Genomic DNA, 16568 nt, shown 5'->3' with positions numbered 1-16568 from the left:
TCATGCCCCACGGGACCCTACTACTTGCCTGGGGCTGTCCTCTTGCAGATTTTGAAGCACTTTCCTCTTTCCAGTTTCATTCCCTCCTCCTGAAGCAAGGTCCCCGCCATGTTCCACCATTAGCTTGGCCAGAGAGAAACCCCCACGGGGCAGGGGTAGTGACGGGAAGGCCAGAGCTCAGGGGTGTTGCCTGCTGCCAAAGGGCTGCTGGGAAGCACCAACAGGTTGGCATGATGGCATCACAAAGTCTATACTGATATTTATTTTGAGGGAAAAGTCACGAGAATGAAATTAGAACCAAGGCATCTGGGCACTGCCAGGGACAGGTGCTGGGATTGGAAACCCTCCGAGGAGAGCAGCCGTCAGATTCCTCTGCTTCCCAGCCCCTCCCCGGAGCCCATCGGGGAAGGCAGCCCTGATGGCGAGAAAAGACCCAGAAAGGATGCTCAAGCGGGAAGGGGCCGGGGAGAAGATGAAAAGGACACCTGGGACAAGCTCCCACGACTGCTCTGGGATCACTCTACTGCCTTTGACCAATTCAGCAGAGACCACGCCCGATTCCTATGGAAGGCATTTGCTCTTTCATCTGTACTAAAAAATCGATCACAAGAATAAAAAGCAATAGAAGGCAGAAGCGCAAGGATTTCAAAGGCAAGGATTCCAAAGGCATGCATTCTTTCTCTTTTTCGTGCAGTACTGGGGACAGAGTCCAGAGCCTCCCACATGCAAAGCGTGTCGCTTCACTGCTGAGTTCCATCCTTAGCCCCGTGGACTCTTCTCCCTTATCAGTTAATGAGCCTCTCCTATCAACACCTGTGGTTTCCTGGGCCAGGAAACTCAACCACGATGCTGAGAGCGGAACAGCGCCACGCTCAGCAGAGGACTGGCTGCAGAGAAAGTGGTGCCACCACCAAACTGCCCGTCTCTGCTGTGTTGGTCGGCATGGAACAGCCCCACAGCCAGCACTGCCCATCCTGTGATCTCCAGACCCCACTAGGAGGCCACAACAGGTGAACCGGGCAGATGGAAGTGGCAAACAAGGAGGCAAGAGAACAAAATTCATCTCTCCATGTTTGGGCTCTAAGGTCTGTGACTGCCATTAAACCAGGCTGAACAAATCTTACTTTTATTTAGGACTTAATTTATTACTTTGCCTCTCAATCAAAAAAATATTTGACATGGCACCTGACAAATTGAATGCTTGCCTCTTTTACCCCTGAAACACTTTATTATGTTGACTACCAGTTTCGGGCAATGATTTTTCTTTTTTTAAACTTGGGAAAGGCGGGGGGGGGGGGGGGAGAGGGGCAGAAGCTCCCAAGCAAAAATTCTCAGGACGGATCCAGACACCTCACTGGCACTACTCAGTCAGCCAAGCCAGAGAGTTCAATCAATGCCTGGGCCCCATGGTGAGAGAGAGGCAGGATCTAGCAGAGCTGGGAGTGAGCAGGGTCACCCAGGCAGTGCTCTGGGGCATCAAGAAGTGCAAGGGATCAAACTTGAAGTCCCTGCCCCCAACCTATCTCCCTGGCCCCTTGGGTGATGGTATTTTTTTTGTTTGTTTATGATAATGGTTGGGCTGGAGTGACTGCACCGCAGGTAGGGCGTCTGCCTTGCACGTGGCCAACCCGGGTTCCTCCGCCCCTCTCGGAGAGCCCGGCAAGCTACCTGTGGGTATTCGATATGCCCAAAACAGTAACTAGTCTCACAATGGAGACATTACTGGTGCCCGCTTGAGCAAGTCGATGAGCAACGAGATGACAGTGATATAGTGATGCGATAATGGTCAGTCTCCTCAGATCTTGCTATAATTGGCTGATATCTCCCCCCCCCCCCAATTATTCCCGCTCCCGGCACCATAAGATACATAGTTACAAAGCTGTTCATGGTCCGGTTTCAGTCATACAATATTCTAACATGTATCCCTCTACCAGTGCAGATTTCCCACAACCATGATATCGTTTCAAAAAAAACCCCCAAATTTCTTTTTTTGTGGTAGAGGCCAAACCCAGCGGTGCTCAGGGCTTACCCCAGGCAGTGCCATGGATCAAAGTGGAGTTGGCCTTGCACAAACAAGGCCTTCTGCCTATTATCTCTCTAGTCCCAGCTCACTGCCTTCCTGCAGGGACAGTTTTCGGACAGAGCAGTGCCCTCCAGGCCTGCACTCAGTGGCCAAACCAGAATTCCAACCCACCCCTCTCTATCCAGTACTTACTTCCACGTTAATGACCAGGACTGCCCTAGCATTTCCCACAATACCACTGAACTTAACCACAGTTTTTGTATCTTTGTGCCGTTACCCAGAGGTTCTCGGGAGTGACTCCAGGCTCTGGGCTGAGGAGTAACCCCTGGGGTTTCTTGCTCAAGGGGTGATATGAGGGGGACCATCTGCTCCACTAGGGGTTTAAATCAGGGCCAGGGCCGCAGACACAGTGAGGCCCTCACTGCCTGAACTATCTCCCTGGCCCAACTGTCAGTGTTTTGTAAAAATCCTAACTATTTTCACTTATGTCGTTCTTTGGGCACGTTTCTCCTACTTTTACCCTTCTTAGAAATATGTAATTTTTTTTCCCCTTCAAGGCTGTACATTTGTAAGCTCAGTAGACACAACTCCTTTGCTTGAAGGCTGAAACTCTGTATTATGCATTTGTATATTCCAAGCACAGAGTCCAGTGAAAATAAAATAAATTCTTAAATTAGCCTCATGACTGAATGACCCACCAGCACGATGAGGCTCATCTGGGGATGATTCATGATCTAAAGACGGGATATAATCAGGCTATAATCAGATGTTTGCACTTGCAGCCACGAGACTGGTGGGTGCGGGTGTGCCTGGGAGCTGAGGGCAGAGCGGAGATTTACGCGTTCATATAAAGCGGAGGGGAAAATGACTGATGATTACGCGGCCCGTCCCCCGCCCCGCAACTCTTCCCGAGGATGAAGGACACAGGCAAAGTTGTTTTGCCTAGACCAGTGTTTCCCAAAGTGGGTGCCGCAGTGCCGCAGAAGGTGCTAGCACGGTGTAGGGGAAGAAGTCGTCTTAGAGACAACTGGGGCTACTTCTGCTTGTTTTCTTTGAAGGGTAGATTTCCAAGGGGCTCTGAGTGATTTTTTTCCCTTTTTTTAAAAAAAGGAAAAAGCGGGTGGTAGGCCAGGTAAGTTTGGGAATCTCTGATCTATGAATCACCTCCAACAAGCCAAAAGACAATGCTCTAGGTCTTCTTGATATTCAACTTCTACTTCAATTGATTTTCTATCCCTTGCCAGCCCACGGGATGCTGTCTTTACCCACCGTTTTCATCCACCAGTCTACAATACAGATCAGAGACAATTCTCAGGTCCCAAAGCACTGAAAACCACTGGGTTCCGCTTTGCCATAATTCACGTTTGTTCAAGCTTTCCCTATGACTACCTAGATAATAAGCGCGACCTCTTATTATCTACTTCTCCCTGTCGGAGAACCCAGCAAGCTACTGAGAGTATCCTGCCCGCACAGCAGAGCCTGGCAAGTTCCCCGTGGCATATTTATTCAATTTGCCAAAAACAGTAACAGTGATGGGTCTCATTCTCCTGGCCTTGAAAGAGCCTCCAATGTGGCACTGTTGGGAAGAACGAGTAAAGAGAGGCTGCTAAAATCTCAGAGCTAGGACGAATGGAGACGTTACTGGTGCCTGCTCGAGCAAACTGATGAAAAACAGGATGACAGTGATACAGTGATGCCAAGATTACTTGACTGAAAGCTATTCAAGAAGGTGGAAACTACAATTTGATGTATGCGCCGTAATCTCCCAAAGCTGGTCTTCATGGGAGCAGACCTGCAAAAATCTACCGGAACAACAAAGTCCCTACACCTGCCAATCGTGCTAATCCTTGTCTCTGCACACACCCCCGGGGCCTTCGGTCATGAACGGCGTCTCTACACACGCAGCCCCACAGGCAGCTCCGGCAAAGTCTCACGTCAAGCTGCGCGTTGCCAGTAATGGGACCCAACTGAAAGCAAGTAGGCAGTGGAGATGGAATCAAACTGGGAAGTCCCCGGAGGAAGAATACCCCAGTTTACAAATATCCATTAAGTTGCAATTCAATTAAAGCATCTGAAAGGAATTCATAAGTATCAGCAGACCCTGTAATTGCTTAATTAAGGATAGAAGCCCAGCAAACACAACCACAATAACAGCCTGATTCATTAGCACCTCTGTGATAGCGGAATGGGATTTCTCACTTAAACATACACTGGCTTTAATTGTGTAATTTGGTTAGGCGCTGGTAATCAATGGGGATCCACCATTCCTGGGGCCAGGAGCCGGGGAGGGTAGTCCTGCCCACCGTCCTGCTCCTCGCCCATTTGAAGTTTTTGGTCGACTGGAACAGGCAGTTGAAATTCCTGTTAGGATTGCCTTGAGAAGAGGCTTGAAGAGAAAGGAGGAAATGAGGTGGTTTCTTCAAAGGGATTCAGGATGCAAGGAGGCAGAGCCAAATTCCTTAATCCACCACTCGCATACCATTCCACCATTTATCAAATCCAAATGCCCCTAGACTCATTTTTTTTTTTTAATGGCCTCCCTAACAGCTTCAGAAGAGATGGGCCTTCAAAGAGAAAAGTGAGAGAACTGAGGAAGGGCAGGTGAAGGGCAGCCTCATTTTCGAGCTTGTTTCACGTGACCGGGGAACTTATATAATTATAAGTCACCTGCTGTGATCCATATGGGAGCCCCCTACCACCCCACACCTGCCTCTTCCTTTAGCAAGTCCTCACATTTACAACTCCATAAAGAGAGAGCAATGCAAACCTCTCAGGGCATTAAGTCTGAGTGTTGACAAAGGAACTCCAGGGGTTACTTTGCCCTGTAACCTCCAATCACTAATCTCTTCTCATAATCCAGGCTCTTGAAAAATAGGTCCTAAACTGATGTTTGGGTTGCAGGATAACATCCCGACCCCTTTGATGATCCAGATGTCTCAAAGCTAAGAGACTAAAGTGAAAAATAACAAGGGGCTGGGAAGGCAGCTCAGGGCCAGGGCATGTGCCAGCACTGCTGGGCCCAAACCGCTTCCCCTGCTCCTAGCACAGGATCATCAGGCCCAGTGGGAGGAGCCGGCTGGAAAGCGACCCGCTCAGGTCCCCATGAGCAAATTACGGGAGACATCACCACCCACCTCACTGCTGACCCCATAATAAAAGAAACAGAAAGGCCATAGAAGTAAGCCCAAATCCTGGAACCCCACTAGTGCCACTTGATGCAAACTTGGCCAAGGGTTACCCTTTTGTACGCATGTGCATGCGTCAATATTCCTATAGATACAAAGTGCAAACACACACACACACACACACACACACACACACACACACACACACACACACGGGAAATGAACGTAAACAGAAAGGCTGTGGGTGAAATGGAAGAAACTGTTGGTTTCTATGGAAGAAAATGCTGGGGACTCACTAACTGCTCAATGAGGAAGAAAATACTTTTGTGGGGTTCCCTATGAGCTCAGGGCAAGGACTGACTGGGCAGGATGAAGCCCCGGAACAGTCTTGGGCAGAGCAGCAGGTCACCCCTGCGCCCCAACCAATGCCCGGTGCTCAAAGGACTAAGGGCGGAGCTTCCTGGAGGCACTGACCCCCCGAGCTGCGGCTGCCCCGCCCCACCTGCTCTGCCATCTGACCGAGCAACCCTTCCACAGACAGGACTGCAGGAACCGTGACGGAGAGGCCAGCTGGCTCCGGCCGAACGCCACTCCCCGCAAGCTGTGGGGCCGTCTGCGACCCCCAACCCCCCAAAAAGCCATGTAAGAACGCAAAGTGTCCACCCCACCTGAAGGTCTAGAGGGCTCTCCAAAAGGCTGGGATTAATGAGAGGGGTGCTGGAGGGACGCTGAGCCATTTCGACTGCTCCCTGAGAATCCCAGCCTGTGCTCCCTCCCTTGGCAGTGTGTTAGTGCAAAGCTGTGACTGAGGGCCACTGTCCAGTGAACAGCCTGCTACCTGAGTTTTGTGTCTGCGTCCAAACTCTTGGCTCTGCATCTGGTCTTAGTGGCCCAGAGGCCACAGGAAACCTCCCTGGTCTGAGCAGCCCAGAGGTCGTAGGGGACCCCCCACCCCCCACCCATGGGACTCCATCCACCCCAGATAATCCAGCTCCTCTTGGCCACTGTTCCTATTACTCATTTCCGCCGCATCCTTTCTTAGTTCCTTACTCTTCACAGGCAGGCAGTGCTTCTCGCGGCCCCTCTGGTGGGATTTTCTCACCCTATCTTTTCTGCTATCCTCATTGGCCAAGAGAATTTTGTTGAGCTCCATATTCTATAATTGATAGTTAGAAAGCAACAAGTATATCGAATGGCGTTTGCAACTACATATGGTACCTTCTGCTCCAGTCTCAAATAGAACTATAGTCACAAAGTACTCAAGATGTTGACCTCTCTGAGGCTGGAGTGATAGTACGGCAGGAATGGGTGTTTTCCTTGCACAGAGTCAACCCGGTTTCAATCCCTGACATCCCATATGGTCCCCTGAGCACTGCCAGGAGTGATCTCTGGGTGCAGATTCAGGAGTAACCCCTGAGCAAGACAGTGTGTGGCCCGCCAAAAACAAACAACAACCCCTCCTCACACCAAACCCAAAAGATGTTGACCTCCTTGGAATGTCTGTTCAACTATCACATTTCTGGATCGCCCACTCTCCCTCTCCCCTTCTCTCCCCTGCCCCCCACCCCCCCAGAAATGGAGGGTTTGGGACAAAACTCAGAGGCTAAGCCAAGGGCAACGCCAGGTTTCTGTACTCAGAGGATTATGCAGTGGCACAGATAAACCAGAATCAGCTGTATGCAAGGCAAACGTCTTAACCCCTGTTCTATCTCTTTGGCCCCTGGAATATGTTTCCATTCTGTTTGATACTAGGAAACACGATCTTATTTTTAAATTGTTTCTTAATGATCTTATTTTTAAATTGTTTCATATTCTCCACATTTACTTCCCACTAGTTTATAAACAGCCTTTAGCAGAATCAAATCTAACAAAACAGTACTGACAAAATGTCCCTTATAGTTTACTAGCAGTAAGTTGTATAAAATCACTTTGTAGTTGTTTTGTGTGTGTGTGTGTGTGGGGGGGGAGGGTTGTGCATCGGGTAATGCTCAGTGCTAACTCCTGGCTCTGTGCTCAGAGATCACTCCTGGTGGGGTTTGGGGACCATGTGGGGTGCTGGGAATCGAACCTGGTTTGGCTGTGCAAGGCAAGAGCTCTGGCTCCAGCCAACATTTTATCGTTTTAAACTAACTAGTTTATCTTTCCGATAAAACCTGACATTACTGACTCTTTGAAATTCTAATTTCCCTTGGCTTCCAGAAGACTCCTGAGATTTTCCTTCTCATCTATTTGCCATGTCGTCTAGGTCCTGTATGAATCCTTAGGCATCTCCTCAGAGGCTGGAGTTTTCTGGAATGTTTATTCCTCCTAAACAACCCTCTAGACACTGAAGCTATTTCAGCTGGTGCCTACATGCAAAGAATGACTCCACCACTTGGATAATTTGTCCAGGTCCTCTGCTCCTCCTGGACACTTCCATAAATGGTTCAAATATTCTATGTTCCCAACAGACCAGGCTGGTTCCTAATGCCTGTTTCTCCTTCACTGTTTGCCCTACCCCATGAACATCAGTCTGCCCAGTCACTCAACTTGTGAGACGCTTTACTCTTTCCTACACTAAACAGCATTTCCAATCCAGTCATTTCCTGAGTGACCAAGTCTTCCACCTCCACACTCAGCCAGTCTTGCCTCTTCTCCACGCCTGAACTCCGTCCCTCTTGCCTGTTAACTGTCTCCTCAGCCCTCTACCATGTCCATGAATGAAATGCTTAGCACAGGACAAAAACATTACTCCTTGCTTATGAATCTGCAGCAAAGGAAGGTTCACAGTCTGTTCTATGGGATAAACTGGTCCCTTGTGTTTGCTCTTTATGCTTCATCAGTATCCATAGGTTCACAGTTGCCTGGACACATGGGCGTCTCTGAAAACTCTACCCCTGGACATGAGGCCTCTACCTAGAATGCCTCTCCCCACCTACACTGCAGACCCCTATTTGTCTTTCAAAGCACTTACTGCTTAGCCATCAGAACCTCAGGGAGGGAGGCACACTCTCCACCTAAACAAACCACTCACTCCCACTTTTTTTAGCTCCTTCTAAGTCTTGGAAGTAAATTTACTGTTTTGCCTGGTGCCCAACCCTGCACTTTACCTGTCTATTCTCCATCTAGTGTTTCCCAAAGTGGGCAGTACTGGCCCATGGGTGCAGGTGTGTGAATGATCCCAGGCAGGGTGGTACCCTGTGGTGCAATACAGGAGGGTGCTGGGAGGGACAAGGGCATTACTGTATTTGCTTAAAGGAGACAGATCTCTTGAGGCACTGAATCATTCTTTTTCTGAGAAGGGGGAGGCAGGCTATGTAGCCCTCGGCTCTAGAGCTTCCTAACACCTAGGATCACGTCTGCCTGTGTCAATGGCCTTTAAGCCAGGTTTCAGGACAACAGAGCTCCCTGGGGCTGGAGCGACATCACAGCGGGTAGGGCGTTTGCCTTGCACACGGCTGACCCGGGTTCAATTCCTCCGTCCCTCTCGGAGAGCCTGGCAAGCTACCTGGCAAGCATATTTGATATGCCAAAAACAGTAACAAGTCTCACAGTGGAGACATTACTGGTGCCTGTTCGAGCAAATCGTCGATGAGCAACGGGATGACAGTGACAGAGCTCTTTGCTGCAGAGTCTCAACAAGTTTCTCTTTCCATGAACTCACTGACAGTCAGGAGGAGGCTGGACCGACTCCTTTATTTGATTTCTTTCTATTACCAGTGGAATAGCTCTTGTGGAAATGTTTCTCCCCCACATTTTCTTTTTAGTTTTATGGACCAGACATACTCCAGGGATAATCAGAGAGGGTGCCAGGGATCCGCTTGGATCCCTCTGATTGGCCAAGTGCGAGACAAGCGTCTCAGTCCCTGTACCATCTCTCTTGCCCTGACTACTCCCCTTATCTCATCAACCCCTCACAATAATCCTGCGAAAAGACTCTCTCTAGTGAACTGGTCTGTAAACTGAGGCTTGAAGAAACAACCTCCCCGCAGTCACCCATCCGAGAGGCATGATTCATATCACAGCCTGTTTTCTTTATGCCTTTCAGTGGCCTAATCCTTGCAGGTCTCTAAAGAAACTAGAAATTGCATACGCTGCCCACATAGAGGAAGGCAGGAAGAAAATGTACAAGCTTACATTTTGATCGTGTATTTGGTTCTGTAATCTATCTTTCTGAATGCAAGTGAACTCAGGCAATGCCTTCTGAATTGCTGGGCTTAGAATAATGCCAGGTACACAGAGGAACTGGCCGCGGCCGAGCCGAGTGACGAGACCGCTGTGTCTGAACCCGTTGCAGTCAGAAGGTCTCCTGCAGGAGAGCTCTGGCCAAATGAGCTCTCAGCTCGGAGCCAGCTGGGGCAGGGACTCTGGAGATCAGAAGCCAGCTCGTCAGTGTTTTCCTTCCCCTAGTAGAGATCTGTGGCCAAATTTCCCAGAGAGAATAGTTCTGTTTCTCTCTTGGCCCCTCTGGGATAAAGCTCTCTGCTGCCAAAAGGAAGCTTTTGTTTTGTTGCAGACAGCGAGCAAAGGATGGATTGACTGAATTCCTCATACACTCAGACAAGAATTCTAAATGCTTTAGAAAGTGGAAAAGGGCAGAACACACACACACACACACACACACACACACACACACACACACACACGCACACACACACACCTGCCCTCCAGGAAGTGTGCACTTGCTGTGTCCCTTCAGAAAGCCCAGTGAGCACTGCAGCGCACACCGCCGCCTCAGGAGCGCCTCGCCAGCCGGGGCCGGCCCAGCAGCCGGGGGTGCCACGCTTGCGTGTGCACTGAGTGATTTCGCTCACGTAACAATCCATTAAGTTGGGGCCTGAGGGAGCCCCTTATCCAGAGAAGAAATTATCTGTGCCTTCCAGGAAAAGAAGGCTGCGGCCATCTGGAAGGGGACAGCAAGCAGGCCTCCCATAGCAAATTCTGCTCAGGAACTGAGCTCAAGTGCTGAGGCAAGAGGACGGCCACAGGAGAGGATGAGCACGGGGAGGAAAACCCACATTCGCTCACTCTGTCCTTTGTCAGTGAGCGAACGGTGGTGTGGGCAGGGGTGGGGGTGGGGTGGGGCGCTGAAGGAAAATGACACTTGTGCTCAAAGATCACTGTCTCTGTGAAGCGCTGACTGGAAATAAATAACTTTATTATTTGCCAGCGGGAAAGAAATGAAGCAGGTTGCTTCTTGAATGCATAAATGTAACCTGCTCCAGGAGCGCAGTTCAGACACAGTCTTCCGGGCTGGGGAGACACCAGAACCGAGGCCCAGACAGCAGCACGTTTAGTCAGCAAAGAAAGGTTTGCCCGAGCGCGTCAACCTTGGTGCAACAAAGAAATACTACCGAGGCAGGAGCCTGTGAAGGGCATGTCAAGTCTGGCCTTTCATAAAGGATTCGGATCCTAATGACATTTGAAAAGAATAAAAGAGAGACAAACGGTATCGCCTGGGGAGCGCCAAGGGCAAGGTGTCTCGGCTCCTCTGCAGCCGGCCCGTGGCTAACACACGAGGGCCCGCAGGCCCACTCTGGAAATGCCTCGTGTGGGAACGCCAGCCCCAACACTTCCCCGCAGGTGTGGCCTCAGTGGCTCAGGCCCTAAGCTAGTCTCTGCTGTCTCTACGCCGACAGCTGACAGAGTGGCTCTGCATGATGGAGCCCAGGGTTCATGGTCCAGGGTTGGTTCCTGTACTACCTGCTTCCCCAAGCACTGCCATGAGAGAACCCGAAGAGCGTTGTGTGACCCCCACCCCCCAAATCAAATAAACCAAAAAGACATAAGGGCCTCTAAACCAAATGAACCAATAGAGAAATACTTTAAAATCCTATGTCTTCTGGTTGGTGGACATGAGGAACAGGGAGAGGGGCTGGCGCCAGGCTGCTGTGTTCCTGACTCAGTGACAAACTGTACAGGATTCGGCAGCAGTGAAGTCCCTGGGTACAAGGGAGGCATAAGACATCCGGGGATAACTTCCGAACTTCAGGAAGAATGCTCAGGGTAACAATACAACACAACAGACCTACCTGCAAGCAAGAAGGTGATAAGGCAAGTTTCCTTTGGCAAGTACAGTTTGAGGCGAGAACCACTGAAGACGTACTCTACCACGGCCTCGGAGCGGCCTGCCCGCTGGAGGAACGGCAGGAACTGCTTTGCTTTTTGAGTATCCTGGAGGAGAAAAGACAAGACTCATTAGTCAAGTAATAAATCCCAGCAAACATTCTTTTCTCTGCGATCTAGGGCAAAGAGAATCAGGTAGATCCTGGGAAGTTAGGACAAAGAATTGCATGAAATTAGATATTTTGGAAACTCTGAAATAGACAAGTTGCCCGTGCCATTTTCATGACAGAAACAGTAGTTTCTAGAATGGTCTCTCTTGAGTCTTTACTGAGCACTCTGGACATACAAGTTAGGATGGAGAATTTCTCTTCTTAGGAACAGGAGAAAGTAGTTGTTTCCTCTTAACATAAAACTGAGGAGAGAAGGCAAATTGGTCAGAGGTTCATGAAACATTTAATTTTCATTAAACAACAACCGAAGGACTGGGAACTTGGGCTTTGGTGGTCTTAGAGCACACACTTTGCATAAGTGAGGACTCGGGTTCAATCGCTACCATTCCGTGGCTCTCTGACCACTGCAGGGAGGATCCCTTAAACAACGAAAAGTTTAAAAAAGTATGTGGAGCAGAGGTTAAGGAGTTTGTATTGCACACGGCTGACCCTGGTTTGATCCCCGGCATAAGCCCTCCAGCACAGAGCAGGAGTGAGCCCTGAGCACCACTAAGTGTGGCCCTCAACCTGAAATAAATAAGAAGTAAATCTGGCCAAGCCTCTGAAGTCCCTTCCTCGGGTACTCTGTGTGGTTCACCTTCCATCTGTAGCCAGGTGGACTGGCTCTGAGCAGGAATGAAACCTGGAAGTCCGTGCTTCTGTGGGATGAGGGCAACCCGGGGCTGCTCGCCGGTCCTAGTCAGAGAAATCTCCAACAGCAGGACGGGTTCCACAGGGACAAATCCCAACCACATCCTGTCAGCGCAAATAATTACCGCCATGGCACAATACGAAACTGAACAGCGCTGTCAACACTACCCCCCAGTACCCAACACTACCCACCTCAACACACACAGCATGTGTCCTAACCCTCCGGAGAACCAGATCTCGGCCACTTGGTGTGCTCAGCCACAGTGAAACGCAGAGGCCTGGGAGCCTTGTGGTCTCAAGCTGGTTAGGCAGATGACAGAGCAAGCATGCACCTGTATATCACAAGGCATGCGCTGGGCCACAGCTGCTGGGGGCCGGGGTTTCCAGGGAGTGTGGCCATCCGGCAGGACAGGAACCACCCCCTGAGCAAGAGCAGCGCCCTGTGCTGATGCCTTGCACTTCGCTAAGCTCTTCCGTCTACCTCTGCTCCTAGCAACAGAGCTATTGTATCTAAATTAATGCACATTAGATAATGAAAATTTAACAAGCCATCAAGTATTTGAGTTTTCAGAGCAGCCAAAAGGGCTCCTCTCATTCAGAAGCAGTGAGGTAGGTTGGGATGAAAACAATATTTATAGTAATGATATTCATCCTTTCCTTCAAACAGATTCACAGAGTAAAGGAGAGACAGTCATCCATTCTTGGGGTTGCTAACGTTCCATTGGTAAAAGGTAAAGGAGCAATGAGCTTCAGTGGGTTGGAAACTCCCCCAGTGAACACTTAAGCAACACACATTCTACTACACACATACAGTGGGGGTGCCTTCCTGACAGCTGGCTGGAGTCCAAAACAGTCAAGCAAGACAAATGCTCCATGGGGAAGAAAGCACTACCTGATTAAAATCCTTTTGCCATACCAGTCTAAATCTGGGACATTATTCATGAGTGGAGCCAGTAAGTCAACAACAATTATCAAATTGATTATTGCAAATCATGAAGCAACTTCATGTCTCTGAAGAGAAGACGTTTTTTCCCCCAAGTAAGCTGGCGGTAATTCATATTTTCCAGAAGCAGCCTTTTAGCTCATCATTAACTTTTAGATGTTTTTATCTGGGGAGGGAACTCAGCAGAGATGTCTTTAATGTTCCTACTACAAAGGAATTTGTAGTAACCGTCCCCACCCCTGCCCCCCGCCCCGACTTTGTTAAGTGGTTACGAATTATTAAAAAAGGAAGGGGGCACAGTCTGAGATCCTAAGTGAAGGGGTGGGTGGTGGTGGTGGGGTTTGTCTCCATGATAAAAATCAACAGCTGTTCCTGACTCTTGGTTCAAAGCCACAACAGCCCTAAGCCCCACAAGGGAAGGCAGTCAATGACATGGGGCTTGAGTGGCGAGCAGAGCGGAATGAAGATGCTCACCCACAGCCTGCCTAGTGCTCACGTGTCCCCCTGAGCCTACAGACCCAAGAGGCACACATCCACCATGCGGAGTTCAGCGCTAACTCTGTGGTGTGTCTGATTCCCAGGTGAAGGGGCGGGCAGCAGACCGCCTGAGTTCTGTCGAGAAGACCACGAGGAGCTTCTGCTAAAGAGGCACCATGTGCTGCTGGAGGTGGAAGTCACGGAGGGGACCCTGCAGTGCCCGGAACCAGGACATCTGTACCCTGTCGGCCGTGGGACCCCTGACGTGCTGCTGAGGGAGAAGGAAACCGAGTCTTAAGCTCACCAACCCGTCATCAGTTCCCAATGTGATCTGATATATCTGAGAAAATCTTGGTGTTGGCGGTCACCTGCATTACCCCCTTCCCACTGCCCCCTGCCTCCTCCTCATCGTCAGCCCAGTGATCCAGTCACACGTGCTTGAGCTCAGTATTACATATATATGCATGTACATGTATATATATGCATATATATTTCTATTTAAAGGTTCTAAACAAAACAACAGCCCCCAAAAAAGAAAAATGGGACATGCCTCTCTGATTATGACAAAGATTAAAAGTGAAAGCCAACAATGACAACTGAAGACACAAAGGCAGATCTGAAAAGCCTACAGAACAGGTTGTGTTTATTTCCAGAGACAAAACTGCAGGATAAGCCACGGAGCTCCACCTCCGCTTAAGGCAACCAAGCTCTAGTCACTTCTGGAGAAAGATGGAAATTTCACCCAAACTGGTCAGGGGTGAGGGGAGGAGGAGAGTTATAAGTCTTTCTTCTTTGGGGGGACCAGGGTGGGCATATTCAGCAGTACCCAAGGCTTGCGTACTCCTGGCTCCAGGTTCAGGGATTATTCCTGGGAAAGTTGGGGGGACCATATGTGGTATTGGGGATGGAATCCCGGGTCAGCCATGTGCAAGGGAGACAGCCTACTCATTACACGAGCTCTCTGACCCCCTAAAATTCTTACATATTCAGCCAAGCTGAATGTAATCACCCTAAAATGACAGCTCTTTCAAGCCTCAGTCACAGACAAGGAATGGGTCTGTGGGTCCCTGTCCTCTCAACAATGCCGTCTGCTTAGTAGGTTTCTATTCTGTACGAACACTCCTGAAAGCTTTAGCATTTGTTTCAGGGGTTCAAATAAAGAGCCTGGTATGGCAGACTGACAAGTTCCTGCAGATGATGCAGCCATAAAAACAATCATTTCCTGTTAATTTGGCTATGGAATTTATTTTCAGGATTTTTATTATATTATTATGAAAACTGCCTAAACGTGCTCAAACATTTTGTTTTCCAAAGAGTTTGAGCAAGCAGAGCGGCATGGTTTAATCTCTTTAACGCGTTTCTCAGGTTACAGCAATAAGAAAGCATAGAAAAATGATTATTATGAGCAAGAGTGTAATAGAGACTAGTTTAGATTCTCCTGAGGAACTGGAGATGCCATGTGGATCATAAGGACAGAAAGTAAAATGATAAAGTTCAAAGGATGTCATTTACATGACATTTTAAGTTTTCCTCCAATAATCCTAGAGCAAGACCTACTGAGATTTAGTAAAATTAAAGATTTCTTTAGAAAAACTTGACTCCAGATGTAGTTTTCTGAAATGAAGATAAAAAGTTTCAAAGCTAAAGTGTGAACACTGCGACTCATGACATCGAATGCTAATTTCAAGGCAACACTATTAAGTATCAAATATTTCTGCTTAGACAGAGATGCACTTTCAGGCAGCTGACGCCGTGGCTAAGTTACATATGAGCTGTGAATCATTTTTCTGTAGTTTTCTGGCTCTCCATTGGCTTGAGGTTCTGAGAACCCAAGTAGACAATTAACTGTAGTTTTCTGTTGTCTGTACCAATATTCTCCTCCACTGGTGTAAATAATCAAGCAGCAACTGTATTTCTGAAGAGAGCAGAGAAGTCTGTTCCACTGGTGATTTTCACATTACCTGTGCTCCCAGATAAACCACACAGAATTTTCCTGTATTCTTGGAAAAAACTCATTTAAGGTTGCAGTGGCTACACTGAAACCTACTATTGTGGCTGGCATCTCTTTAAGGAATGTTTCTGCCTCCTCAATGCTCCTTGAAATTGAGAAAGTAATGATGCAATAAATGTGCCGAGGGTGACTTCATTTTAAAGGATGTTAATATCTATACTTCAGACTTGTAGAACAGGGTTTTGGATGACCCCCAAGGAAAGGCTGGGTGGGCTTCTGGAGAGGAACAGGTTACCAGAATATCTTAATCACCTGCTCCCCCTCTGCCCCAGTCTGCCCCACTTCTGATCTGTCAGGACAGATCTCTTCCAAACATGGGACATCCATCAATACCTATAAGGATGGCAACTCGTCTCTGCCCTGTGCCTTCCTGGGCAAGCAAACACACTGTCAACACAGCACAATGAACTACCAAGTCTGAGAGAGAGAGAGAGATAGTTGGTGGCGGATGGCAGGGAGAAAAGGGGAAAAGTCTTTATCTGGTAGCCCAGGATAGGAATTTGAGAAAATATGATCTAACCAGGCTGTAAAAAAGTAGAATGGTCACAAATTGCAGGCCTGAGGAATCTGGAACAGGCCGTCAGTTCATCTTCCATGCTAGCCAAGTGAATGCTCTGACTTCCTTACAGATACTTAGGAGTTGATGTGGGTCGGACAGCACAGCACACAATGCGGCACTGGGAAACGAGAATCCGACTAAACCTATTAGTTAACAATTAACCACTCAGGATTACCATGTGCAAGTCTCCAATGGGAACTGTTAATAATGAAGCTCACTAATTAGTTCTCATCATCACAATCACTCTTTGATTAACATCATAGGAAAAAGAGTGAAAAAACAAATACACACAGAGCTTATTATAGTACCACAGGGGCATCCACTAGCACTTGAGAAGCTGAACTCAGAAGAGGCCCATCAAACATGGGGATGCTTGTGGAGATACAGCCCGGCTCAGGAGAGGGCTCAGTCTTGGGTCTACAGCACTGGCCTAGAGCTATGTTGTGTGGCTGTGTTATGTGGCCCCAGCGCTATGTTATCATGTGGCTCCAATGAATTTTAGCATTGAAGTATGTATAGGAGGGC

The 16568-nt window shown here is 48.7% G+C and overlaps 1 protein-coding gene across 1 annotated transcript in view; it reads right to left on the bottom strand.

Annotated features, from left to right (window-relative positions):
- SND1 (staphylococcal nuclease and tudor domain containing 1) overlaps positions 1-16568 on the bottom strand; it is a 424531-nt gene that overhangs the window by 126211 nt on the left and 281752 nt on the right. The window contains exon 15 of the mRNA XM_004608287.3: positions 11160-11301. Within this exon, the coding sequence (XP_004608344.1) occupies positions 11160-11301 (142 nt within the window). The remainder of the gene's footprint in view (positions 1-11159; positions 11302-16568) is intronic.

This window comes from Sorex araneus, chromosome 1 (assembly GCF_027595985.1).
Source record: "Sorex araneus isolate mSorAra2 chromosome 1, mSorAra2.pri, whole genome shotgun sequence".
Classification (NCBI taxonomy): domain Eukaryota; kingdom Metazoa; phylum Chordata; class Mammalia; order Eulipotyphla; family Soricidae; genus Sorex; species Sorex araneus.
The sequence above is the reverse complement of the archived record's forward strand: the minus strand, read 5'-3'. Positions and strand labels throughout refer to the sequence as shown.